The sequence below is a fragment of the Ranitomeya imitator genome, chromosome 3, assembly GCF_032444005.1.
Source record: "Ranitomeya imitator isolate aRanImi1 chromosome 3, aRanImi1.pri, whole genome shotgun sequence".
In the NCBI taxonomy this organism is placed as follows: domain Eukaryota; kingdom Metazoa; phylum Chordata; class Amphibia; order Anura; family Dendrobatidae; genus Ranitomeya; species Ranitomeya imitator.
Genome location: NC_091284.1, coordinates 75,563,667 through 75,590,781, shown reverse-complemented (window position 1 = coordinate 75,590,781; position 27,115 = coordinate 75,563,667). Strand labels below are relative to the sequence as shown.

At 42.6% G+C, this 27,115-nt stretch overlaps 1 protein-coding gene across 2 annotated transcripts in view; it reads right to left on the bottom strand.

Moving 5' to 3' along the window:
* EPHA3 (EPH receptor A3) overlaps positions 1-27,115 on the bottom strand; it is a 562,283-nt gene that overhangs the window by 203,381 nt on the left and 331,787 nt on the right. For both annotated transcript variants that reach the window (XM_069760981.1, XM_069760980.1), the window contains exons 4-5: positions 15,323-15,478; positions 13,170-13,505 (exon numbers count right to left, since the gene is read on the bottom strand). In XM_069760981.1, coding sequence (XP_069617082.1) covers positions 13,170-13,505; positions 15,323-15,478 — 492 coding nt within the window. The remainder of the gene's footprint in view (positions 1-13,169; positions 13,506-15,322; positions 15,479-27,115) is intronic.

Sequence of the window (27,115 nt, the reverse complement as noted above, 5' to 3'; positions counted from 1 at the left end):
GAGGAGGAGGAGGACGAGGAGGATGATGGGGATGATTATATTTTTAATGAGGAAGCTTTTCCGGGGCCAGTGGAAATTGTTGGCGCGGCAAGGCCGGGTTCTGGTTTTTGGAGGGACACAAGTGACGTGGATTTGCCTGAAACTGCCCCTCAACCAAGCACAACCACAGATTTGAGAACTGGAACTTTGGCCCACATGGCGGATTATGCCTTACGTATCCTCAAAAGGGACACACGCATAACAAAAATGATGAACGATGACGATTACTGGTTGGCCTGCCTCCTTGATCCTCGCTATAAAGGCAAATTGCAAAATATAATGCCACATGAGAACTTGGAACTAATATTAGCAACCAAACAATCAACTCTTGTTGACCGTTTGCTTCTGGCATTCCCTGCACACAGCGCCCGTGATCGTTCTAACACGAGCTGCAGGGGCTAGCAGACCAGAGGTGTTAGAGGGGCAGAAATCAGAAGTGGCGTTGGCCAGAGGGGTTTTCTGACCAGGTTGTGGAGTGATTTTGCTATGACCGCAGACAGGACAGGTACTGCAGCATCAATTCAAAGTGACAGGAGACAACATTTGTCCAGTATGGTTACTAACTATTTTTCATCCCTTATCGACGTTCTCCCTCAACCGTCATTCCCATTTGATTACTGGGCATCAAAATTAGACACCTGGCCAGAATTGGCAGAATATGCATTGCAGGAGCTTGCTTGCCCGGCAGCTAGTGTCCTATCAGAAAGAGTATTCAGTGCTGCAGGTTCAATACTAACAGAAAAAAGGACTCGTCTGGCTACCCAAAATGTAGATGATCTAATCTTCATTAAAATGAACCACAACTGGATTTCGAAATCTTTTGCCCCACCTTGCCCGGCTGACACCTAGCTTTCCTATGTAAAGGTCTTGCCTGTGGACTATTCTGAACGACTTTTCCAATCTCGTAATTTGCAGCACCTGATTGTCCAGCATCCGACATGTTAACACCTCCCTAAATGGCCAAAGTCCCCACACGGGGCTGTGGTATCGCCACTTGGCGCCAGCACCCGTGAGAGTACTGTTTGTCTGAAGAGGTGGGTGTGCCCGCTTTTGGTCGACGGCACTGCCACTAGGTCCCTCATAGTACAATAAAGTGTCTGGCGGTGGTGGTGCGCACCCAACGTCAGACACACCGTTGCAATATGAGGGGCCCTAGGCCTGTACCGCCGGCCACAAGACAGTCCCCCCCCCCAGGTCAAACAGTGCTCTACCACTTGCAAAATTTTCTCTCACAGCTCCACCAATGTTTAGTCTATGCGCTGACATCCTTCAATGCCTGGCACTGTCAATACCATTGTATTGACATTTTTCTTATGTTAGGCCTTCGAAGCCTGTCTGCGGTCACTCCTTCCACTAGGCCTCCACTGACCTGTCTACTGCTGCCCGGGTTCCCCTGGAACCAATTTTAAATTGCCTACAGCCAGCCCAATTTATTATGTTAGGGCTTCGAAGCCTGTCTGCGGTCCCTCCTTCCACTAGGCCTCCACTGACCTGTCTACTGCTGCCCGGGTTCCCCTGGAACCAATTTTAAATTGCCTACAGCCAGCCCAATTTATTATGTTAGGGCTTCGAAGCCTGTCTGCGGTCCCTCCTTCCACTAGGCCTCCACTGACCTGTCTACTGCTGCCCGGGTTCCCCTGGAACCAATTTTAAATTGCCTACAGCCAGCCCAATTTATTATGTTAGGGCTTCGAAGCCTGTCTGCGGTCCCTCCTTCCACTAGGCCTCCACTGACCTGTCTACTGCTGCCCGGGTTCCCCTGGAACCAATTTTAAATTGCCTACAGCCCGCCCAAATTATTATGTTAGGGCTTCGAAGCCTGTCTGCGGTCCCTCCTTCCACTAGGCCTCCACTGACCTGTCTACTGCTGCCCGGGTTCCCCTGGAACCAATTTTAAATTGCCTACAGCCTGCCCAATTTATTATGTTAGGGCTTCGAAGCCTGTCTGCGGTCCCTCCTTCCACTAGGCCTCCACTGACCTGTCTACTGCTGCCCGGGTTCCCCTGGAACCAATTTTAAATTGCCTACAGCCAGCCCAATTTATTATGTTAGGGCTTCGAAGCCTGTCTGCGGTCCCTCCTTCCACTAGGCCTCCACTGACCTGTCTACTGCCGCCCGTGTTCCCCTGGAACCAATTGTAAATTGCCTACAGCCAGGCCAATTTATTATGTTAGGGCTTCGAAGCCTGTCTGCGGTCCCTCCTTCCACTAGGCCTCCACTGACCTGTCTACTGCTGCCCGGGTTCCCCTGGAACCAATTTTAAATTGCCTACAGCCAGCCCAATTTATTATGTTAGGGCTTCGAAGCCTGTCTGCGGTCCCTCCTTCCACTAGCCCTCCACTGACCTGTCTACTGCTGCCCGGGTTCCCCTGGAACCAATTTTAAATTGCCTACAGCCAGCCCAATTTATTATGTTAGGGCTTCGAAGCCTGTCTGCGGTCCCTCCTTCCACTAGGCCTCCACTGACCTGTCTACTGCCGCCCGTGTTCCCCTGGAACCAATTGTAAATTGCCTACAGCCAGGCCAATTTATTATGTTAGGGCTTCGAAGCCTGTCTGCGGTCCCTCCTTCCACTAGGCCTCCACTGACCTGTCTACTGCTGCCCGGGTTCCCCTGGAACCAATTTTAAATTGCCTACAGCCAGCCCAATTTATTATGTTAGGGCTTCGAAGCCTGTCTGCGGTCCCTCCTTCCACTAGGCCTCCACTGACCTGTCTACTGCTGCCCGGGTTCCCCTGGAACCAATTTTAAATTGCCTACAGCCAGCCCAATTTATTATGTTAGGGCTTCGAAGCCTGTCTGCGGTCCCTCCTTCCACTAGGCCTCCACTGACCTGTCTACTGCTGCCCGGGTTCCCCTGGAACCAATTTTAAATTGCCTACAGCCAGCCCAATTTATTATGTTAGGGCTTCGAAGCCTGTCTGCGGTCCCTCCTTCCACTAGGCCTCCACTGACCTGTCTACTGCTGCCCGGGTTCCCCTGGAACCAATTTTAAATTGCCTACAGCCAGCCCAATTTATTATGTTAGGGCTTCGAAGCCTGTCTGCGGTCCCTCCTTCCACTAGGCCTCCACTGACCTGTCTACTGCCGCCCGTGTTCCCCTGGAACCAATTGTAAATTGCCTACAGCCAGGCCAATTTATTATGTTAGGGCTTCGAAGCCTGTCTGCGGTCCCTCCTTCCACTAGGCCTCCACTGACCTGTCTACTGCTGCCCGTGTTCCCCTGGAACCAATTGTAAATTGCCTACATCCCAATTTTTGTTATGTTAGGCCTTCGAAGCCTGTCTGCGGCCCGTTTTTCCACTACTACTACACTGACCAGGCCACTGCTGCCCGTGTTCCCCTGGAAACAATTTTAAATTGCCTACAGCCAGCCCAATTTATTATGTTAGGGCTTCGAAGCCTGTCTGCGGTCCCTCCTTCCACTAGGCCTCCACTGACCTGTCTACTGCTGCCCGGGTTCCCCTGGAACCAATTTTAAATTGCCTAAAGCCAGCCCAATTTATTATGTTAGGGCTTCGAAGCCTGTCTGCGGTCCCTCCTTCCACTAGGCCTCCACTGACCTGTCTACTGCTGCCCGTGTACCCCTTGAACCAACATCAGAAAATATAAAAATAAGTATTTTGCTTATAAAAAAGAAAATACTGGAGAGATATCAAATGCAGACATTTTAACATTAAAAACAAACACATACAACAAAAATCTGGTACAGTACTAAAAATGGCCACCAGCTACAATAACTTTCTCCTGCAAGTAGTTAACTGAAAGTTTTTTTCAATTTAAAACACAGATATGGCATCCACCGAGTGTTGTCCTGTCGCGTCTTCTTTATATTATTGCCAAGAAGATGCAAAACAATGAAAATAATAAAATCATTATTTACCAAAAAAATAGAGTAAGTCAAAACCACATTGCAAATAAACATTCATTACAAATAAAGAAGCAGGGCGCGTCCGAGGGTGAGTATATACCTAATAAGAATATAATCACCCTCGGACGCGCCCTGCTTCTTTCCGACAGCCTTCCTTCCTAAGAATCAGCCTTCCGTGGTGTAGAGAGAGGGTGTGTTACACTCCAAGGTGTTCCCCAGGTTGCCTTTCCTGAGCTTCGATCTTCATGCTCTCGTTTAGTAGTTGTCGGAAAGTAGGCTGCATTAGGCCTACAAAATGGGTATGGGGTGGAGAGAGATGGTGTGTTACACTCCAAGGTGTTCTCCAGGTTTCCTCGCCATTGATTCGATCTTCCGACTCTCGTTTAGTAGTTGTAGAAAACTACACTGCATTAGGCCTACAAAATGGGTATCGGGTGGAGAGAGATGGTGTGTTACACTCCAAGGTGTTCCCCAGGTTGCCTTGCCATTGCTTCGGTCTTCCGACTCTCGTTTAGTAGTTGTAGAAAACTACACTGCATTAGGCCTACAAAATGGGTATCGGGTGGAGAGAGATGGTGTGTTACACTCCAAGGTGTTCCCCAGGTTGCCTTGCCATTGCTTCGGTCTTCCGACTCTCGTTTAGTAGTTGTAGAAAACTACACAGCATTAGGCCTACAAAATGGGTATGGGGTGGAGAGAGATGGTGTGTTACACTCCAAGGTGTTCTCCAGGTTTCCTCGCCATTGCTTCGATCTTCCGACTCTCGTTTAGTAGTTGTAGAAAACTACACTGCATTAGGCCTACAAAATGGGTATCGGGTGGAGAGAGATGGTGTGTTACACTCCAAGGTGTTCCCCAGGTTGCCTTGCCATTGCTTCGGTCTTCCGACTCTCGTTTAGTAGTTGTAGAAAACTACACAGCATTAGGCCTACAAAATGGGTATGGGGTGGAGAGAGATGGTGTGTTCCACTCCAAGGTGTTCTCCAGGTTGCCTTTCCTGAGCTTCTATCTTCAGGCTCTCGTTAAATTGTGGTTAAATGGAATAACTGCATTTGGCGTACTAGTTGGTTTGGGGCCTACTAACAGTGTCTGCCGCTCCTTGCTGTTCTCCTGGTTTCCTGTCCTGAAATTCCGTTTTCAGGCGCTCGTTAAGTAGTTGTTAATGTTAGACTGCATTTGGCCTACTAGTTGGGTTGGGGCCTACTATCGGTGTCTGCCACTCCTTGCTGTTCTCCTCCACTGAACAAAGCTGTGCCGCCTGTTTACTACGGTTGCCAATTTTGAACTGCATTTCGACTACTTACTGATTTGGGCCTACTCTCTGTGTCAGCCTCTCATTCCAGTTGTCCTCCACTGCAATGCCCCCTGGTTATTCCTGTGTTACCAATTTTGAACTGCATTTAGCCCACTTTATTATTTGGGCCTATATCTGTGTTTCCTCCTCATCCTGCCCATTGCCCAGCCAGTGATAGATGAGTCTGCTGGTACATTGACCCATAACGCAACATTCCCCATGCACGCTACACAACAACATTGTGACCCTGCTGAAAGTCAGGTTGCTCTTCCCGCATACCATACCACCTTACACGGGGACAAAGAGGAAGGTGCAGATGAAAGTGCAGGTTCCTTCATCAGGTGGGGGGAGGAATACTAGTTGGCGACGTCACTGGCACAGGGCCTCTCATAGTACGCAAAAGTGTTGCTGCCGGTGGGAGGCGCCCCCGCCGTGCAAACACACCGCTGTACTTTGAGGGCCCTGTGCCAGTGCCAATGCCAACGAGTGGGCCCCCCCTGCTTGCTCAGGTTCACAGCACTTGCAAAGTTGAAATACTTACCTCTCCCTGCTCCACTGCCGTGACGTGGTCCAGATTTCCTGGGCCCACTAATTACTTGAACCAGCCCTACCCACCACAACTTTAGCCAAATGACCCCCAATTTCAAATGCCTTCCAATTATTATAAGGTAAATTACGCTTGACAAGCTTCATTAAGAAGAATGGATGGTTTTGACATTAAAATGGGCACTCTAGGTGTTTTCCTGGCCCCCACTCACTGCTGACTATGCTGCCCCATTGACTTGCATTGGGTTTCGTGTTTCGGTCGATCCCGACTTTACGTCATAATCGGCCGATTTCACTCGACCCGACTTTTGAGATAGTCGGGTTTCGCGAAACCCGGCTCGACTCTAAAAAGGTCAAGGTCGCTCAACTCTAGTCTTCTCTTTACTGTTGACTTAGAGACAGATACACCTACTTCACTGAGAGTGTTCTGGACTTCAGTTGATGTTGTGAACGGGTTCTTCTTCACCAAATTAAGTATGCGGCGATCATCCACCACTGTTGTCATCTGTGGACGCCCAGGCCTTTTTGAGTTCCCAAGCTCACCAGTCAATTCCTTTTTCCTCAGAATGTACCCAACTGTTGATTTTGCTACTCCAAGCATGTCTGCTATCTCTCTGATGGATTTTTTCTTTTTTTTCAGCCTCAGGATGTTCTGCTTCACCTCAATTGAGAGTTCCTTTGACCGCATGTTGTCTGCTCACAGCAACAGCTTCCAAATGCAAAACCACACACCTGGAATCCACCCCTGACCTTTTAACTACTTCATTGATTACAGGTTAACGAGGGAGACGCCTTCAGAGTTAATTGCAGCCTTTAGAGTCCATTGTCCAATTACTTTTGGTCCCTTGAAAAAGAGGACGTTATGCATTACAGAGCTATGATTCCTAAACCCTTTCTCCGATTTGGATGTGGAAACTATCATATTGCAGCTGGGAGTGTGCACTTTCAGCCCATATTATATATATATAATTGTATTTCTGAACATGTTTTTGTAAACAGCTAAAATAACAAAACTTGTGTCACTGTCCAAATATTTCTGGCCCTAACTGTATATCTATATGTAATACAGAAGGGTTTTTAAGACAATTATTATATTCCAATAGAAAATACACACTGAAAATGTATTATTTCTGATAAATACAAAGGACGCAGAAGATGCTGTATTTCTTATTTTAATATTTTATTATGATGAGTCTCAGATAGTCCGGTCATCTAAATTTACTACACTGCTTACATAAGACCTGCACCAAATATTTCATGAGTCAGTCACCATTGGAATAGCTCAAAACTTGTGGACCCCAATGCAAAATCTCACACAGGCCTGCCTGATTATCACAAGTCTATTATTGTTCTTATTATGTGGGCCAAATGGACCCTTTGGGTCCCCAAAGATTCTAGGCCCCAGGTGCCACTGCAACCCCTGCACCCACTCTGGTTACACCCCTGCAGGTGACATAGACTTCACCTACTAAGTAGGACACACATTATATAATGAAATTGAAATAAACGGACTAGTGGAAGTTTATTTAGGTTCAGTGGGTTCAGCCGAACTTGAGTCTAAAGCTCGGTTCAGATATCCAAACTTGACCTTGGACCTGAATCCCATATAAGTCAACATGGGCCTGAACTTTGGTGTTGTAAAATGGTCATAGTAAGGGTTAGGGGCCTGCAAAAAGGAAACAAAATGGGGGTAAGAGCTGGATAATTGCCCTTAAAATAAATGTGGATAGAATTAAAAAAAATATTAAATCAGGAGGCAGAGGTCTAAGTGGAGGAATGGAGAAGGGTCTTGCGTGTGTATTTTACTGTACGTATTAATAAATAAATTAAATAATAAGACCAGCTCACAGCTGTATGCTTTCCCTAAGCTGGTTATAAAAATAGGGGGGTTGCTTTTTTTAATTATTTATTTATTTCGCAATGTCAGGCCGGGTCACGTGCTGTGCAGGCCAACTTTCCCAAACTATTGTATTATTATCTAGTACTGGTTGCTGTGTATTGCTCTGGCAGATTTCACATTCATGACTCTCGGACAACAGTGTGGAATCCCTATCGGGGCTGTTAGGCCGTTATGCCGTACTGGATATCGCCCAGTTTTCACAGAAACAGATTTAACTAAGAAAAAGCTGAACAGATTTTTTTTAATAAAGTGGTAAAACTGTTCTCTTTATAGGCAGAACCTACTGTCCGCTGCCAAATATCTTGCTTTAATATCCAGTAATCAAAGCTCTTCCAGGTATTCATCTTCATACTTCGGTTAATAAAGTAAGCTGCTAAATTCAATGATATTTCATTATATGCAACATTCATAAATAAATATATTTTGATAATTTCCTTTAACAGCCAGATTAAGTAAAGTGCTATTTTGGCAGGAATAAAAGGCCAAGGGCTTATACGAGGACTGAGTCCATAAAACACGGCTAGATTTCATCAGATGCTGCCTAGATACAGGTTCTGTTGCATCTAAAATAATCTTGTGTTTTAACACAAAGATAATAATATTATATCATTACACGCTCTCAATGATCTTTCTATATTACAACCTTGTCATGAAACATCTATCATCTTACTTGTAGTCCCATGTAAATTGCAGTTAATTCATAGTTTCCTAGTGATTTCAGCACAAACACAATTCTCCTATAGAGATGGGTGAATCTGAAGACTAAAGTTTGGCGTCCGTACTAAACACCTACTGTTCGGGTACGGACACCAAGTATGGACTTCACCAGGAAGTCCGTGTTACTGTTTGGGTTCGAGTGCCTGAACACCGGGTGTTTGTCGTGCTGTCATGTGCATGGCAGTGCGGCAAACACCGCTTCTGATCGGCGGTGAAATCATCCCCGCCGGTCAGAGAGCCTTGGTCCCCCACACTGTCAAAATCAGCTGTGATTGGAGGTATAAAGTTTACCTCCGGTCATTGGTGTCAGCTGATGGGACAAATGTCACATGGTATCAAGCTGTCACATTTGGGAGGGGAGAGCCGCTGGCCAGTCCGTGCACTGCGATCCGATTTATACAGCAGCTGGTTATTACTAGCATAACTTAAATTAACGTAACTTAAAGCTCTTGGGCCCGTATGCAAACTCTCCAATATTACCTGCAGCTACCAAAAGTCCTTCACAGTACTGGTTTTGGTATATGGTCAAACGGACCATTTGGATCACCCATAAAACACATTTTACACCCCTCCCTAAAGGCTATGCTCATACTTGGAAAAATTTCTTCACAAATACAGTACAGACCAAAAGTTTGGACACACCTTCTCATTTAAAGATTTTTCTGTATTTTCATGACTATGCAAATTGTACATTCACACTGAAGGCATCAAAACTATGAATTAACACAAGTGGAATTATATACTTAATTTTAGTTGTTTCACACTTTTTTGTTATGTCTTAAATTCTAGGTTATTCAAAGTAGCCACATTTTGCTTTGATGGCTGCTTTGCACACTCTAGGCAGTCTCTTGATGAGCTTCAAGAGGTAGTCACTGGGAATGGTTTTCAATTCACAGGTGTGCCCTGTCAGGTTTAATATGTGGGATTTCTTGCCTTATTAATGGAGTTGGGACCATCAGTTGTGTTGTGCAGAAGTCTGGTTGATACACAGCTGATAGTCCTACTGAATAGACTGTTAGAATTTGTATTATGGCAAGAAAAAAGCAGCTATGTAAAGAAAAATAAGTGGCCATCATTACTTTAAGAAATGAAGGTCAGTCAGTCCGAAAAATTGGGAAAACTTTGAAAGTGTCCCCAAGGGCAGTGGCAGAAACCATCAAGTGCTACAAAGAAACTGGATCACATGAGGACCGCCCCAGGAAAGGAAGACCAAGAGTCATCTCTGCTTCTGAGGATAAGTTTATCCGAGTTACCAGCCTCAGAAATCGCAGGTTAAGAGCAGCTCAGATTAGACACCAGGTCAATGCCACACAGAGTTCTAGCAGCAGACACATCTCTACAACAACTGTTAAGAGGAGACTTTGTGCAGCCGGCCTTCATGGTAAAATAGCTGCTAGGAAACCACTGCCAAGGACAGGCAACAAGCAGAAAAGACTTGTTTGGGCTAAAAAACACAAGGAATGGACTTTAGACCAGTGGAAATCTGTATCTTTGGTCTGATGAGTCTAAATTTGAGATCTTAGGTTCCAACCACCGTGTTTTTTTGTATCGCAGAAAAGGTGAACGGATGGACTCTACATGCCTGGTTCCCACCGTGAAGCATGGAGGAGGAGGTGTGATGGTTTGGCGGTGCTTTGCTGGTGACACTGTTGGGGATTTATTAAAAATTGAAGGCATATTGAACCAGCATGGCTACTACAGCATCTTCCAGCGACATGCTATTCCATCCGGTTTGCATTTAGTTGGACCATCATTTATTTTTCAACAGGACAATGACCCCAAACACACCTCCAGGCTGTGTAAGGGTTATTTGACCAAGAAGGAGAGTGATGGGGTGCTAAGCCAGATGACCTGGCATCCACAGCCACCAGACCTGAACCCAATTGAGATGGTTTGGGGTGAGCTGGACCGCAGAGTGAAGGCAAAAGGGCCAACAAGTGCTAAGCATCTCTGGGAACTCCTTCAAGATTGTTGGAAGACCATGAAGGCCTGCTGCACAAAGTCTCCTCTTAACAGTTGTTGTAGAGATGTGTCTGCTGCTAGAACTCTGTGTGGCATTTACCTAGTCGCTAATCTGAGCTGTTGTTAACCTGTGATTTCTGAGGCTGGTGACTCGGATAAACTTATCCTCAGAAGCAGAGGTGACTCTTGGTCTTCCTTTCCTGGGGCGGTCCTCATGTGAGCCAGTTTCTTTGTAGCGCTTGATGGTTTTTGCCACTGCACTTAGGGACACTTTCAAAGTTTTTCCCAATTTTTTGTTAAGTATATATTTCTACATGTGTTAATTCATAGTTTTGATGCTTCAGTGTGAATGTACAATTTTCATAGTCATGAAAATACACAAAAATCTTTAAATGAGAAGGCGTGTCCAAACTTTTGGTCTGTACTGTACACAGAACATGTCCATAGACCTCCATGGACCCAAATATATGCCAGAAGAGTGCCCTATGGGCATATGTCAAGCTAATAAGTATTAGGCCACGTTCACACTCAGTATTTGGTCAGTATTTTACCTCAGTATTTGTTAGCCAAAATCAGGAGTGGGACAATCAAAGAAAAAGTATAAAAGAAACATGTCACCTCACCAATTCTGTATTTATCTCCCACTCCTGGTTTTGACTTACAAATACTGATGTAAAATACTGACCAAATACTGAACGTGTGAATGTGGCGTTATACTTCTCCTTATTTCAAGCTGTAATCAAACACCCAGTTTTTAATGCAGTTTAAGGTGTAGGTGGATTTTGTACTAAAGCTAGAAGTGAATTTAAAAGAAACAGAAAATAAAAAAGAATGGATTAGATTGTGTTCACACGTTGCATTTTTGCAGACTTTTTGTTGCGTTTTTCCAGTGCAGATTTGTCACAAAACCTGAAGGGTTTCCTGATGCCAGCAAAATGAATGAGAATCAGGAAGCCTCATGCATGCGCTGATGATTTGTGACTTGCAGATTTGGTGCGGATTTAAATCTGGTGAACGTCAATTCGTTTAGTGTTTTTGCTGCAGATTTCACCCATATTAAAGAGTGGGGGAAAATCTGCACCAAAAACACATGTAAAGAAATGCAGTCATGGCTTTGACTTCAAAAACTGCATAAAAAATTTGACCATGGAAACATACCCTAAAACCTGTAGCATCACCCTAAGAAATCAAATGCTTTTCACAAATGACCCTATTAAAAACGTAGTCCGGGGCTTTTTATTTATTTATATTTATTATAGGCTGAAGGACTAAAAGTTGGGTAGTTGCTTCCTACCTGCCTGTTCTGCCCAGCGCAGATCTCTGCCGGCACAGACTGGTTACAGACCGTTCCTTTTGGCGATTCTGCAGCTTCTACTGAAGCCAAGTCAACAGATTAGCATCTTCTCTTCCGATCTGCTGCTCTGCTGACGGGGCTTGACTGCCGACATCATGCTGATTGACATTTGGCTCCCCACTGCCTAACTGCGGCGAGCCGGCTGTCAATCAGCATGACATGTACAGTATCACCCAGAAGAGCTGCAGAATCGCCGGCTGGAGCAGTCAGTAACCGCTGTGATAGGACAGGCCAGTTCTTGGGCACATAGTAAAAAAAAAAAAAATTAGTTAGAGAAAACCCTTCCAAAAAAAAAGAAAATCCAGTTCTGACCCTCAGGTGATGGATTAATCTGTAATATTAAATGTCACACATATTTATTCTAAATAAATAATTATAAAAATGCAAAAAATGACAATTAGCATATTCTGAAAATAAACTGCAACACAGGTACAAAATAATACGGCACATGTACAAAATAACACAGCCCTATGGTGTTCAGTATCTCTTTAAGAAACCGCTATCCTATTGTATAAATTGCTTTGATTGATTCCCGATGATTAAACTTCACTAAATAGTACATTTAAAATGAGTTAGTGTTACACGTGATGTTCAGGTTCTCTTGTATCCTGGAAATGTATCAGCCAATTTCCTGTGAAGTCCGCGGCGTATAAATAGCCTTATTCAGGATGTGCTCAGTAGGGTCAGATTTCCTAAATGCTAACTAATATCTTGCTCTAATTTCCTTGCGCTGCTTCCTAAATGGGCGTTTTAAATGATGGGAGCGCTCTTAACGTTGACCTGCGCAGCCTTAAATATTTCCCTCCACTGCATTACCCCGTGATTGATTCTAAACTACTCGCTGGGAGCTGATTTAACAAATGGTAGTAATTGTGGATTCATTAAATGTTTTTTCTTCGGTAGCCGGGAAAACAAGACATTAGGAAGCTTTCATTGTTAATAATAAATCTGCGTCCCATCTGTTTAGTGGTCAGTCTATTACAGTAAGGAAATGTTACCTTTATAATAGCAAGCCTGAAATGCTTAAAGGGAATCTGTCGGCACAAAATGACTGATCAAACCAAGCGCTGGCGCTAGTATAGCCAAATAGTTCTATGCACCTTCTCGCTACTGTGCTTATCTTTTTATCCATCTTTGCCCTTGCAGTAAAGTCTGAACTAACAATCAAGGGATCGGCGATAGATGGAAGACTACTAGTTGTACTAAATTGATCGGCCATGCCAAGGGTGCACGGAGCGCCTGGACTTGGTTTGAACAGTCATTTTGTGCTGACCGACTCCTTTTAAAGGGTATGTGCGCTCAGCATATTCTTAATGAGGATTTCGGGGTGGGATGCCTGTAAGTAGACTCTTTGCAACCCCATCCAGATGCATTGGAATTTTTTGATCTCGAGAGCTAAAATTTTCAAAAATTAGTTTTGGGACTGTGAAAATTGCTAGATGAAACATGCATCTGATTTTCCATAAAGTGACGCGGGAACACTAACCTGCCTGGTTGGTGGTGATGCTGACCGCCGCGATGTGTCTGGCTGGTATGCTCTGGTCAGAGACGCCATTCACAGATTCTATTTCAAAAGTATAGTTGGTGTGAGCAAGTAAATCCATGATGGTCACAGTGGTGTTGGTTAAACCAATCTGTCGGGGAAGAAACCTCAAATTTCCTTTGCAAGATTCGCAAAATTTGAAGTTTCCGCCGCATTTCTTGCAGAGGACATTGAAGGTCAGATCTTTTCGTCCACCGGTGTCCAGGGGCCAACTCCAATCTAATATGACTGATGTTTCATTGATATTGGAAATAAGGTTTCTTGGCGCAGATGGTGGTCCTAAAAAGAAAATAAGGCACAAGTGTGAAGGATGGAATGGATGGTAAGCCTTAAAGGGAACTTGTCACCAGAAAAAATGTTATTTACCTGTAGATATGGGGTTAATCTGCAGGTTAATAGCGTTATTAACCTGCATGGCACTTGTACTTAGCGGAATGCTGCAGGGAGAAAATTAACTTTATTCCTTCCCTCAGGGTTCGGTTTCGGTCATGGGGGCGGCGCAAGCACAGCTTCTGAGAATTCAGAATAGAGGTTATAACTGCGCCTCCAACAGTGATGACAGCCAGACCTAATGCCGAGCCAGTGTCAGTCAGAGCCACCGGCGCGGCTACAGATTCCGCTCTGTATAATCAAAGCAGTAACTGAACCAGTGCCACCCCATGACTGAAACTGGAACACTGCGGGGAACATAAAGTTAATTTTCTCCCTGCAGCGTCCAGCTAAGTGCAGGCGCCGAGCAGGTTAATAACACTATTAACATGCAGAATAATCCTGTATCTACAGGTAAATAGTGATTTTTTTCTGGTGACAGGTTCCCTTTAAATAACCTCATGTACTTCTAAATTCCATTCTTAAGTATCACCCAACCCAAAGAACCCGATCTCTGAGACATTATGGGATGGAGCAAGAAGCTACCTCACATAATGTTTCCCTCTATGGACATGTTACATATCCATGAACAAGTCACACGGTAGCTAAAATGCATCTTGCAGCCATTTTCCGGGAGGTTCATAAAATACAGTATGTGACTGTTTATACCACACTATTTATGCTTTTATACTGTGTAATTCTATGGGTTATTGCATATTTTTCTATCTGACTGTGCCTTGGGAAGGACCACATTTGTTCTGTGTTTTGTCAGCCTTTTTTGGCATTTTAAATGTTTATACTATTGTGTGTACCTGTTACCTTTGATGTCTCCATTCAAATAAAATTCATTTTTAAGGTGATGCTTATTGATGTGCATACTCTTTTATTCATCAATTTTTTCAATTACTAATCTGAGATGAGGTAAAAAAATCTGGTGACAGATTCCTTTTAACAGCCAAGCATGTCAGAGGCGTCTGACCGGAATCCAAGGGGTAACAGAGCGTGACATGTTAAGCATGCCGAGATGAGGAGACTTTTAAGCCACAATGCTCTTCTGGGAAATATGCAAATTGTCTCTTCAGAGAGGAATAGGAATCGTACTAGAACTACAGCAACCCGGTCAGACGCCTCTCACACAGCCAAAACAGATCGCACACTTTGCACTGACGAGGGGCAGTATCCCGAAACACAGTGTCTACAAATTGAGATTCTGGTTTGGGCTTTTATCCTAAGTCCTGTGACAAGGCTCGTTAAAGGGTCAACATAGACTTTTAAGATTGACACTTCCTATAGGTGGCGCTACAGTTCCACTCCTCTTCCTCTCGAAGAGACAATTTGCATATTTCCAAGAGAAGCACTGCGGCTTAAATGTCTCCTCATCTCGGCATGCGTAACATGTCACTCTCTGCAAGGAGAAACGTTACCCCTTGGATCCTGACACAAAATAAGGAACTGCAATGTGTGAACCAAGCATTTTTCACACTGACGTCAATAGATAGCATCCACACCTACTTGGCTGCTTTCTACACTAAGAAGCGGCTTTCAGTTAATGAAGAAGTTGGACATTCGTTACAGGGTTTCCACAACATTCCAAGTATACACTGTATAAATATATATATAATTTATGTGTACGTGAAATGTGAATTTATGTCTTGTAAAGTCTCCTGACAAAACACTGCCACACCAATCGCACAGAGGCTTTTTGTACAGTGACTGAGTGAACATACTTGTGCAAGCCATTGACGGAGGGTCCTTATCTGCCCGGTAATAATTCTTCTCACACACACATTGTGTGGCGCCTTCTTCCTGAGTTGAGCTGTGTGGAGGACATTTGCCACATTTAAGGTTCCCTGTGACTGCTTTGTAAAATCCTGGTCGGCAAGCTGAAACGAAAAGGAACATCTGAGGTTAATTTTGCTTTACTCGTCAGCTAATTTATGTCATCAACATGTTTGATTTGTTCTCATGTCGGTCACAAGCAAAATACCAAAAAATAATAATAACGCAATCGATGAGAAATAAGGTGGTTGAAAGTCGGCACTGCCGAAGGTCCAAAAGTATGATCACACATAAAGATGAACATTGTGGTTTTGTCCTGATGAAGAGGTTCGAATACCTTGACACGCGTTGACGAAATAAACCGCATTCATGCCTCATCTTTGTGAGTGATCGCACTTTTGGACCTTTGGCAGCGAGGACTCTGAACCACCGTACTCCTCACCTATTGCTTCAGGCTTTACATACTTCTATAAGAGTTTTGAAAGTCAAGACCCTATCAGGTGAGCACGTACCTATAATATTTTACACCGCTTGGTTACTGGATAAGACCCTATTTTGTGCTTTTTTTGTCTCTCCAGTTATTCTGTCTGATTTGATAATAATAACGTTGGCCAGAATCCTCATAAAAGACAGTGGTGTGCAGGCAGCCTGTGGCAAAAAGCAGAGTTGAGCTCTCCTGTTTGCAATTTGTAGGCAATTTTTCTAGTAATTTCATTCCAACTAAAAGCCCCATAGCACCATAAACTGTGCCAGGATAATAACGCTATACAGTACAGATTACTACTACTCTAAAGTTTCCAAATAATGCTCAATTCAAGAGCCTTCATATTTTTGCCACATGGTCTCCAGATAATATTACACTTGAGCTCTAAAATATTACGACAATAGACTGTAATGGGATTATAGTTTTTTTCGTGGGATTCCTGCTCATGGGAACAATTTAAAGACATGGGCTCTAGGCAATAGCCCAGCTTGGCATCCTCTATAACTCAACTAGTTTGCAAGAAACGTACTCACTGGTATGTTCCATATGTGAAAAGATAGACAATGTATTTACCATAGAGGAATGGTGAACGTTTCATAAAAGAACTACGGAGGCACTTCTTTTAATATTGCGATACATCAGAACTTTTCCAAAGATGTACGCTGTCTCCGGTCTCTCCACCTATTCTGGTGTGTCTGAGCTTGCGTTTTCATCTAGCACTACATCCATTCTATCAGAGGCAATCCATCTTTAAGGGCAGCCGATCTTCTCCACCAGGGACAGACACAGAGGCTATGTTCCCTCTGTAGCCATCTATTCATCTGCTAGCCACCACTCAATAGGCAATTAAATATAGACAAGTGCACTGAACATAAGTCCATGTGAAATCTGAAAACTCACAAATCAAATTATTATCTTCCTCTTGCAGTGATATGACCGAGTAATAAAATACAATGGGATATACCGGTAGTAAAAAAAAAAAAAAAAACAGTGCAAAAGAATAATTCAAATTCATAGTGCCAACAAGCCCAAAATAATAACAACAACCTACCAGGGAGAGAGTCGCTAAAGTCCACCATCAACCTCTTACATATCTACGAGAAAGAAGAGATCTATGTACAACAAATGAAAGGTGTATATACCATAGAGTAAGAGTGTAATTTATGTACCATAGACAAAGGACCCAATTCGACATTTGCACAGTTTTTTTGCGCCATATTCTGTAAAATGGTGCACCATATTTATAAAAGTAAAAAAAAATGGTCTTGAACTGTTTTTGTGACTTTTTATTGCCAAAAGTTGCACGTTTCACAAAACAGTACAAAAATTGCAACAAAATACTGGTGTATTCAAAATTACATCAGGGAGGACTGCAATGGAATTTTGCTAAATTGTGTGATTTTTTATGAAGTTGCAGTTGATGAATCAGGCAAAAACTGAAAACAATAAACTCCATTCACAAAACATATAATAAAAAAAACAGGGGCACATATAAAATAAACTTAAAAAAGTTCAAACAGAATAATGATTTGATAGTGGAGAAAAAAGTGTTAAAGCACTCAAAACGAGAGAAAAAAAAGCAATAATAAATTGGGGTCAAAGGGCGTAAGTATCCTAGAGGAAGTACCATAGAAGGTAATAGTACCATAATGAAAGGATGAATGTACCATAGACGAATAGTGTGTGTACCATAATGAAAGGATGAATGTACCATAGACGAATAGTGTGTGTACCATAAAGAAAGGATGAATGTACCATAGACGAATAGTGTGTGTACCATAATGAAAGGATGAATTTACCATAGACGAATAGTGTGTGTACCATAATGAAAGGATGAATGTACCATAGACGAATAGTGTGTGTACCATAATGAAAGGATGAATGTACCATAGAAGAATAGTGTGTGTACCATAATGAAAGGATGAATGTACCATAGACGAATAGTGTGTGTACCATAATGGAAGGATGAATGTACCATAGAAGAATAGTGTGTGTACCATAATGAAAGGATGAATGTACCATAGACGAATAGTGTGTGTACCATAATGAAAGGATGAATGTACCATAGACGAATAGTGTGTGTACCATAATGAAAGGATGAATGTACCATAGACGAATAGTGTGTGTACCATAATGAAAGGATGAATGTACCATAGACGAATAGTGTGTGTACCATAATGAAAGGATGAATTTACCATAGACGAATAGTGTGTGTACCATAATGAAAGGATGAATGTACCATAGACGAATAGTGTGTGTACCATAATGAAAGGATGAATGTACCATAGAAGAATAGTGTGTGTACCATAAAGAAAGGATGAATGTACCATAGACGAATAGTGTGTGTACCATAATGAAAGGATGAATTTACCATAGACGAATAGTGTGTGTACCATAATGAAAGGATGAATTTACCATAGACGAATAGTGTGTGTACCATAATGGAAGGATGAATGTACCATAGAAGAATAGTGTGTGTACCATAATGAAAGGATGAATGTACCATAGACGAATAGTGTGTGTACCATAATGGAAGGATGAATGTACCATAGAAGAATAGTGTGTGTACCATAATGAAAGGATGAATGTACCATAGACGAATAGTGTGTGTACCATAATGGAAGGATGAATGTACCATAGACGAATAGTGTGTGTACCATAATGGAAGGATGAATGTACCATAGAAGAATAGTGTGTGTACCATAATGAAAGGATGAATGTACCATAGACGAATAGTGTGTGTACCATAATGAAAGGATGAATGTACCATAGACGAATAGTGTGTGTACCATAATGGAAGGATGAATGTACCATAGAAGAATAGTGTGTGTACCATAATGAAAGGATGAATGTACCATAGAAGAATAGTGTGTGTACCATAATGGAAGGATGAATGTGCCATAGAAGAATAGTGTGTGTACCATAATGGAAGGATGAATGTACCATAGAAGAATAGTGTGTGTACCATAATGAAAGGATGAATGTACCATAGACGAATAGTGTGTGTACCATAATGGAAGGATGAATGTACCATAGAAGAATAGTGTGTACCATAATGGAAGGATGAATATACCATAGACGAATAGTGTGTGTACCATAATGGAAGGATGAATTTACCATAGACGAATAGTGTGTGTACCATAATGAAAGGATGAATGTACCATAGACGAATAGTGTGTGTACCATAATGAAAGGATGAATGTACCATAGACGAATAGTGTGTACCATAATGGAAGGATAATGTACCATAGAAGAATAGTGTGTGTACCATAATGAAAGGATGAATGTACCATAGACGAATAGTGTGTACCATAATGGAAGGATGAATGTACCATAGACGAATAGTGTGTACCACAATGGAAGGATGAATGTACCATAGACGAATAGTGTGTACCATAATGGAAGGATGAATGTACCATAGACGAATAGTGTGTGTACCATAATGGAAGGATGAATTTACCATAGACGAATAGTGTGGGTACCATAATGGAAGGATGAATGTACCATAGACAAATAGTGTGGGTACCATAATGGAAGGATGAATGTACCATAGACGAATAGTGTGTACCATAATGGAAGGATGAATGTACCATAGACGAATAGTGTGTGTACCATAATGGAAGGATGAATGTACCATAGAAGCATAGTGTGTATCATAATGGAAGGATGAATATACATTACAGGAGTAGTGTGTGTACCATAATGGAAGGATGAATGTGCCATGAAAGAATAGTGTGTGTACCATAATGGAAGGATGAATGTACAATAGAAGAGTAGTGTGTGTACCATAATGGAAGGATGAATGTACAGTAGAAGAATAGCGTGTGTACCGTAATGGAAGGATGAATGTACCATAGAACAATAGTGTGTATCATAATGGAAGGATGAATGTACAATAGAAGAATAGTGTGTGTACCATAATGGAAGGATGAATGTACAGTAGAAGAATAGCGTGTGTACCGTAATGGAAGGATGAATGTACCATAGAACAATAGTGTGTACCATAATGGAAGGATGAATGTACCATAGAAGCATAGTGTGTACCATAATGGAAGGATGAATGTACCATAGAACAATAGTGTGTAAAATAATGGAAGGATGAATGTACAATAGAAGAATAGTGTGTGTACCATAATGGAAGGATGAATGTACCATAGAAGCATAGTGTGTACCATAATGGAAGGATGAATGTAACATAGAACAATAGTGTGTAAAATAATGGAAGGATGAATGTACAATAGAAGAATAGTGTGTGTACCATAATGGAAGGATGAATGTACCATAGAAGCATAGTGTGTACCTTAATGGAAGGATGAATGTACAATAGAAGAATAGTGTGTGTACCATAATGGAAGGATGAATGTACCATAGAAGCATAGTGTGTACCATAATGGAAGGATGAATGTACCATAGAACAATAGTGTGTATCATAATGGAAGGATGAATGTACAATAGAAGAATAGTGTGTGTACCATAATGAAAGTATGAATGTACCATGAAAGAAGTGTGTACTATAATGGAATGATAATGTACCATTAAAGAATAGTGTTTGTACCATAATGAAAGGATTAATGTACCATAGAAGAATAGTGTGTGTACCATAATGAAAGGATGAATGTACCATAGAAGAATAGTGTGTGTACCATAATGGAAGGATGAATGTACCATAGAAGAATAGTGTGTACTATAATGGAAGGATAATGTACAGTAGAAGAATAACGTGTGTACCGTAATGGAAGGATGAATGTACCATAGAAGCATAGCGTGTATCATAATGGAAGGATGAATATACAATAGAAGAGTAGTGTGTGTACTGTAATGGAAGGATGAATGTGCCATGAAAGAATAGTGTGTGTACCATAATGGAAGGATGAATGTACAATAGAAGAATAGTGTGTGTACCATAATGGAAGGATGAATGTACAATAGAAGAATAGTGTGTGTACCATAATGGAAGGTTGAATGTACAGTAGAAGAATAGCGTGTGTACCGTAATGGAAGGATGAATGTACAATAGAAGAATAGTGTGTGTACCATAATGGAAGGATGAATGTACCATAGAAGCATAGTGTGTACCATAATGGAAGGATGAATATACAATAGAAGAGTAGTGTGTGTACTATAATGGAAGGATGAATGTGCCATGAAAGAATAGTGTGCGTACCATAATGGAAGGATGAATGTACAATAGAAGAATAGTGTGTGTACCATAATGAAAGTATGAATGTACCATGAAAGAAGTGTGTACTATAATGGAAGGATAATGTACCATTAAAGAATAGTGTTTGTACCATAATGGAAGGATGAATGTACAATAGAAGAATAGTGTGTGTACCATAATGGAAGGATGAATGTACAATAGAAGAATAGTGTGTGTACCATAATGGAAGGATGAATGTACAATAGAAGAATAGTGTGTGTACCATAATGGAAGGATGAATGTACAATAGAAGAATAGTGTGTGTACCATAATGAAAGTATGAATGTACCATAGAAGAATAGTGTGTGTACTATAATGGAAGGATAATGTACCATTAAAGAATAGTGTTTGTACCATAATGGAAGGATGAATGTAGCATAGACACAGGGTGTAAGTACAATAGATGAAAAATAACATGTATGTACCATAGAAGAAATTGTTGTGGATCTCAAGGCCTTTCCTCATAGGTGTCAACCTGCAAAGACTCATTCCCATGTCACATACACAACTACATCAGCCAACTCCGGGCCCTGAGGAGTGTCCTAAACCAACACCAAGAGACATTCTGATTTTCGCTACAGAGCCCCTACCTGTCTGTACAGATCACTGTAAATTACTACATACTTGTTTCAAATACCATCAGCGGAATGAACAAGTTATGAGTCTGGAAGTAAACATGAACAGGAATATTTTGTAGATAGAGAGCAAATAGTAAAGTATTAAGTAGTAATGTATGAATCTTATCTGCACATGAGGTCACATTAAGGACATGGACCTTATCTGCTGTACAGCACATAGACGTGGATGGAAAGAGACACAAATCATTCGGTTATGTCTCTATAGCCTGAACCTTATGGTGGTTCTGAGGGAGTGTGGGATTTTACAAGCACATTCATTTCCAATATTTAACAGACCTTATCACATGTTGCTATGCGTGGTGATACCACAATTTATTATCTGGTTTATGACATAGGACTGCACCTAGGTAAATTTACTGTATTAGCAGAGTAATAAAAAGTACAAACATGTAGCCACATGGTGGAAGATCTGAAAGGGACCTGTAGTTATAGAGATGATTGAGCCTCACACCAAAAGTTTAAAAGTGGCTGATAAGTCAACAGTAAAGCACTGAAGGCATCATCAGCAAAACTGATTTAATAGAAAAACAAAGGATAATATTAATACTTTTAAATAACAATATACAATGGATACAGCAGAACAAAGTGAAGGTTCTGGAATGGCCATCTCACTCTCCTGACCTCAATATCATTGAGCCACTCTGGGGAGATATCAAGTGTGCAGTTCATGCCAGACAGCCCAGGAATTTGCAGGAACTGGAGGCTTTTTGCCAAGAAGAGTGGGCAGCTTTACCATCTGATAAAATAAAGAACCTCATCCACAACTACCACAAAAGACTTCAAGCTGTCATTGATGTTAGAGGGGGCAATACACGGTATTAAGAAATGGGGTGAGTAAACTTTTGATCAGGGTCATTTGGATGTTTTGGGTTGTCATTATGATTTAAAAAGAGAAAACACAATAGTTTAACAATAAATGGCTTCACCCATCCACTAACCATCAGTGTAGAAAAAGTTTTGGTGTTATCATATTCTTTGAAAAAGGTCAAGAAAGCAAAAATTCTGCCAGGGTGTGAAAACTTTTGAGCACAACTGTAAGTGATTTTCATTTTTAATTTTTCTGTGCATGCAAACACTAAACAGATGAATGAGCAATCTCCTCAGTATACAGATACAATGCTGAACAGAACGCCATAATGGACCTGAAGTCAACTCGCACTGTGTCCAACCTCTGTACCTCCACCCATCCTCCTGATGTAAGGGACCACAGCACTACTGCATCCCTTTTGCAGTTTTTCTTCAGCACGGGAGGTACAAGTCAGTGTTGCCGGCTTCAGATGGGTGGCCAGGGTTGGAGTATAACACAGCTGCAAACTTATCCTTGATGACTGTTGAGCACAGGAGATGGTAATCTATTAATCGTTACAGTTTGTTGAAATGCATGTGGTTTCTCTCTAGACTGAGCAGTATGACCTTTCAGTCTTGTTTGTGTCGGTTCTTTTCTGTAGCCTCCATATTTGTGATGATTGAGATAATGGTTGCTGAATGCCCCAAGTGAAACACTTCATTCTCACATAATGTCTGAGTGCAGATGATTCTGCTGAAAGCTGAAATCTACAACGAGCAGAGAAAAAAACTGAAAGCGAAAACAGCACTAAAGTAGTCCTGTGTCACCTTCATTCTTAGGATTATGGTGGTCTCAGAGATTGGACCCTTTGAGATCAATAAATGATCACATATCTAGAGAAATGCCATCGGTTGCTAAGATGGGTATACCCTTATAGCATAACATTTTCTACATTTCCATATGTACCATGTATTTGCCTCTTGCAAACCTTTTGTGTTTTATAGAGCCATAATGCAACACTCTGTGGGTGTCATGATCCCAATGGCAGGGGATCACAAAAGGACAAGCACAAAAAACAAAACAAGATCTAGGGTGATGGAAACTGAGCTGACCGCGATCCTGAACCTAAACACACAACTAGCTGTAGCCGGGGAACGTGCCTACGATGATTCCTAGACGTCTCGCGCCAGCCGAAGGACTAACTTCCCCTATTAGAAGAAACACAGACCTCTCTTGCCTCCAGAGAAACACCCCACAGAAATAGCAGCCCCCCACATGTAATGACGGTGAAATGAGAGGAAAGCACATACGTAGTTATGAAAACAGATTCAGCAAAATGAGGCCCGCTAAAGCTAGAGAGCAGAGGATACAAAAGTGAACTGCGCGGTCAGCGAAAAACCCTACAAAAAACCATCCTGAAATTACTTGAACTCATGTGCCAACTCATGGAACATGAGGAGTAATATCAGCCCACTAGAGCAACCAGCAAAAAGGAATCACATATCTGCAAGCTGGACTAAGACAAAAATTAAGCAAAACGTGGAACAGGAAAATCAAAAACTTAGCTTGTCCTGAAGATTACAGAAGCGGGAAGCAGAGGTAACAAGACACACTGATTACATTGATAGCCGGCGAGGAAATGACAAGAAAGCCAGGTTAAATAGGAAACTCCCATATCCTGATAGAACAGGTGGACACCAGAGACCGCAGAAAACACAAGTCACCCAGTACCATCTGTAACCACCAGAGGGAGCCCAAAAACAGAATCCACAACAGTACCCCCCCTTGAGGAGGGGTCACCGAACCCTCACGAGAACCACCAGGGCGACCAGGATGAGCCCTATGAAATGCACGGACTAAATCAGCAGCATGAACATCAGAGGCAACCACCCAAGAATTATCCTCCTGACCATAACCCTTCCACTTGACCAAATATTGGAGTTTCCGTCTGGAAACACGAGAATCCAAGATCTTCTCCACAACATACTCCAATTCTCCCTCCACCAGCACCGGAGCAGGAGGTTCAAGCGAAGGAACAACAGGTACCTGATACTTCCGCAACAACGACCGATGGAACACATTATGAATAGCAAACGATGCCGGGAGATCCAAACGACACGACACAGGGTTAAGAATTTCCAAGATCCTATAGGGACCGATGAACCGAGGCTTGAACTTAGGAGAAGAGACCTTCATAGGAACAAAACGAGAAGACAACCACACCAAGTCCCCAACACGAAGTCGAGGACCCACGCGGCGACGGTGATTAGCAAACTGCTGAGCCCTCTCCTGGGACAACTTCAAATTGTCCACCACATGACTCCAAATCTGATGCAACCTATCCACCACCATGTCCACTCCAGGACAATCAGAAGGCTCCACCTGACCAGAGGAAAAACGAGGATGAAACCCCGAATTACAAAAGAAAGGAGAAACCAAGGTAGCAGAACTAGCCCGATTATTAAGGGCAAATTCGGCAAGCGGCAAAAAGGTAACCCAGTCATCTTGATCAGCAGAAACAAAACACCTTAAATAAGTTTCCAAGGTCTGATTAGTTCGTTCCGTCTGGCCATTCGTCTGAGGATGGAATGCAGACGAAAAGGACAAATCAATGCCCATCTTAGCACAGAACGTCCGCCAAAATCTAGACACAAACTGGGATCCCCTGTCAGAAACGATGTTCTCCGGAATCCCATGCAAACGAACCACGTTCTGAAAAAACAGAGGGACCAACTCAGAGGAGGAAGGTAACTTAGGCAAGGGTACCAGATGAACCATCTTAGAAAAGCTGTCACACACAACCCAGATGACGGACATTTTTTGAGAGACAGGGAGATCCGAAATAAAGTCCATGGAAATGTGCGTCCAAGGCCTCTTCGGGATAGGCAAAGGTGACAACAATCCACTGGCGCGAGAACAGCAAGGCTTAGCCCGAGCGCAAACTTCACAAGACTGCACAAAAGAACGCACATCCCTCGACAAGGAAGGCCACCAAAAAGACCTGGCCACCAAGTCTCTAGTACCAAATATTCCAGGATGACCTGCCAACGCAGAAGAATGGACCTCGGAGATGACTCTACTGGTCCAATTATTCGGAACAAACAGTCTTTCAGGCGGACAACGATCAGGTTTATCCGCCTGAAACTCCTGCAAAGCACGTCGCAAGTCTGGGGAGACAGCCGACAAAATCACCCCATCCCTAAGGATACCAGTGGGCTCAGAATTTCCAGGGGAGTCAGGCACAAAACTCCTAGAAAGAGCATCCGCCTTCACATTCTTTGAACCTGACAGGTATGAAACCACAAAATCGAAACGGGAGAAAAACAGTGACCAACGAGCCTGTCTAGGATTCAGACGCTTGGCAGACTCAAGGTAAATCAGATTTTTGTGATCAGTCAAGACCACCACACGATGTCTAGCACCCTCAAGCCAATGACGCCACTCCTCAAATGCCCACTTCATGGCCAAAAGCTCCCGATTACCAACATCATAATTCCGCTCAGTGGGCGAAAACTTTCTAGAAAAGAACACACATGGCTTCATCACTGAGCAATCGGAGCTTCTCTGCGACAAAACCGCCCCCGCTCCAATCTCGGAAGCATCAACCTCAACCTGAAAAGGAAGCAAAACATCTGGCTGACGCAACACAGGAGCAGAAGAAAACCGGCGCTTAAGTTCCTGAAAGGCCTCCACAGCCGCAGGAGACCAATCAGCAACATCAGCACCCTTCTTAGTCAAATCCGTCAAAGGCTTAACAACACTAGAAAAATTAGTTATGAAACGACGATAAAAATTAGCAAAGCCCAAGAACTTCTGTAGACTCTTAAGAGAGGTAGGCTGCGTCCAGTCACAAATAGCCTGAACCTTGACGGGATCCATCTCAATAGTAGAAGGGGAAAAAATATACCCCAAAAAAGAAATCTTCTGGACTCCAAAGAGACACTTTGAACCTTTTATAAACAAAGAATTGGCCCGCAGGACCTGAAACACCTTCCTGACCTGCTGAACATGGGACTCCCAGTCATCAGAAAAAACCAAAACATCATCCAAATACACAATCATAAATTTATCCAGATATTCACGGAAAATATCGTGCATAAAGGACTGGAAGACAGAAGGAGCATTAGAAAGTCCAAAAGGCATCACCAAATACTCAAAATGGCCCTCAGGCGTATTAAATGCAGTTTTCCACTCATCACCCTGCTTTATCCGCACAAGATTATACGCACCCCGAAGATCAATCTTAGTGAACCATTTAGCCCCCTTAATGCGAGCGAACAAATCAGTCAACAATGGCAAAGGATACTGATATTTGACTGTAATCTTATTCAAAAGACGGTAATCTATACAAGGCCTCAAGGAACCATCCTTTTTGGCCACGAAAAAAAAACCTGCTCCCAAAGTGGACGAAGATGGACGGATATGTCCCTTTTCCAAGGACTCCTTAACATAATCCCGCATAGCAGTATGCTCTGGCACTGACAGATTGAACAAACGTCCTTTAGGAAATTTACTGCCAGGAATCAAATCTATAGCACAATCGCAATCCCTGTGAGGAGGAAGCGAATTGAGCTTAGGCTCCTCAAAAACATCCCGATAATCAGACAAAAATACAGGAACCTCAGAAGGAGT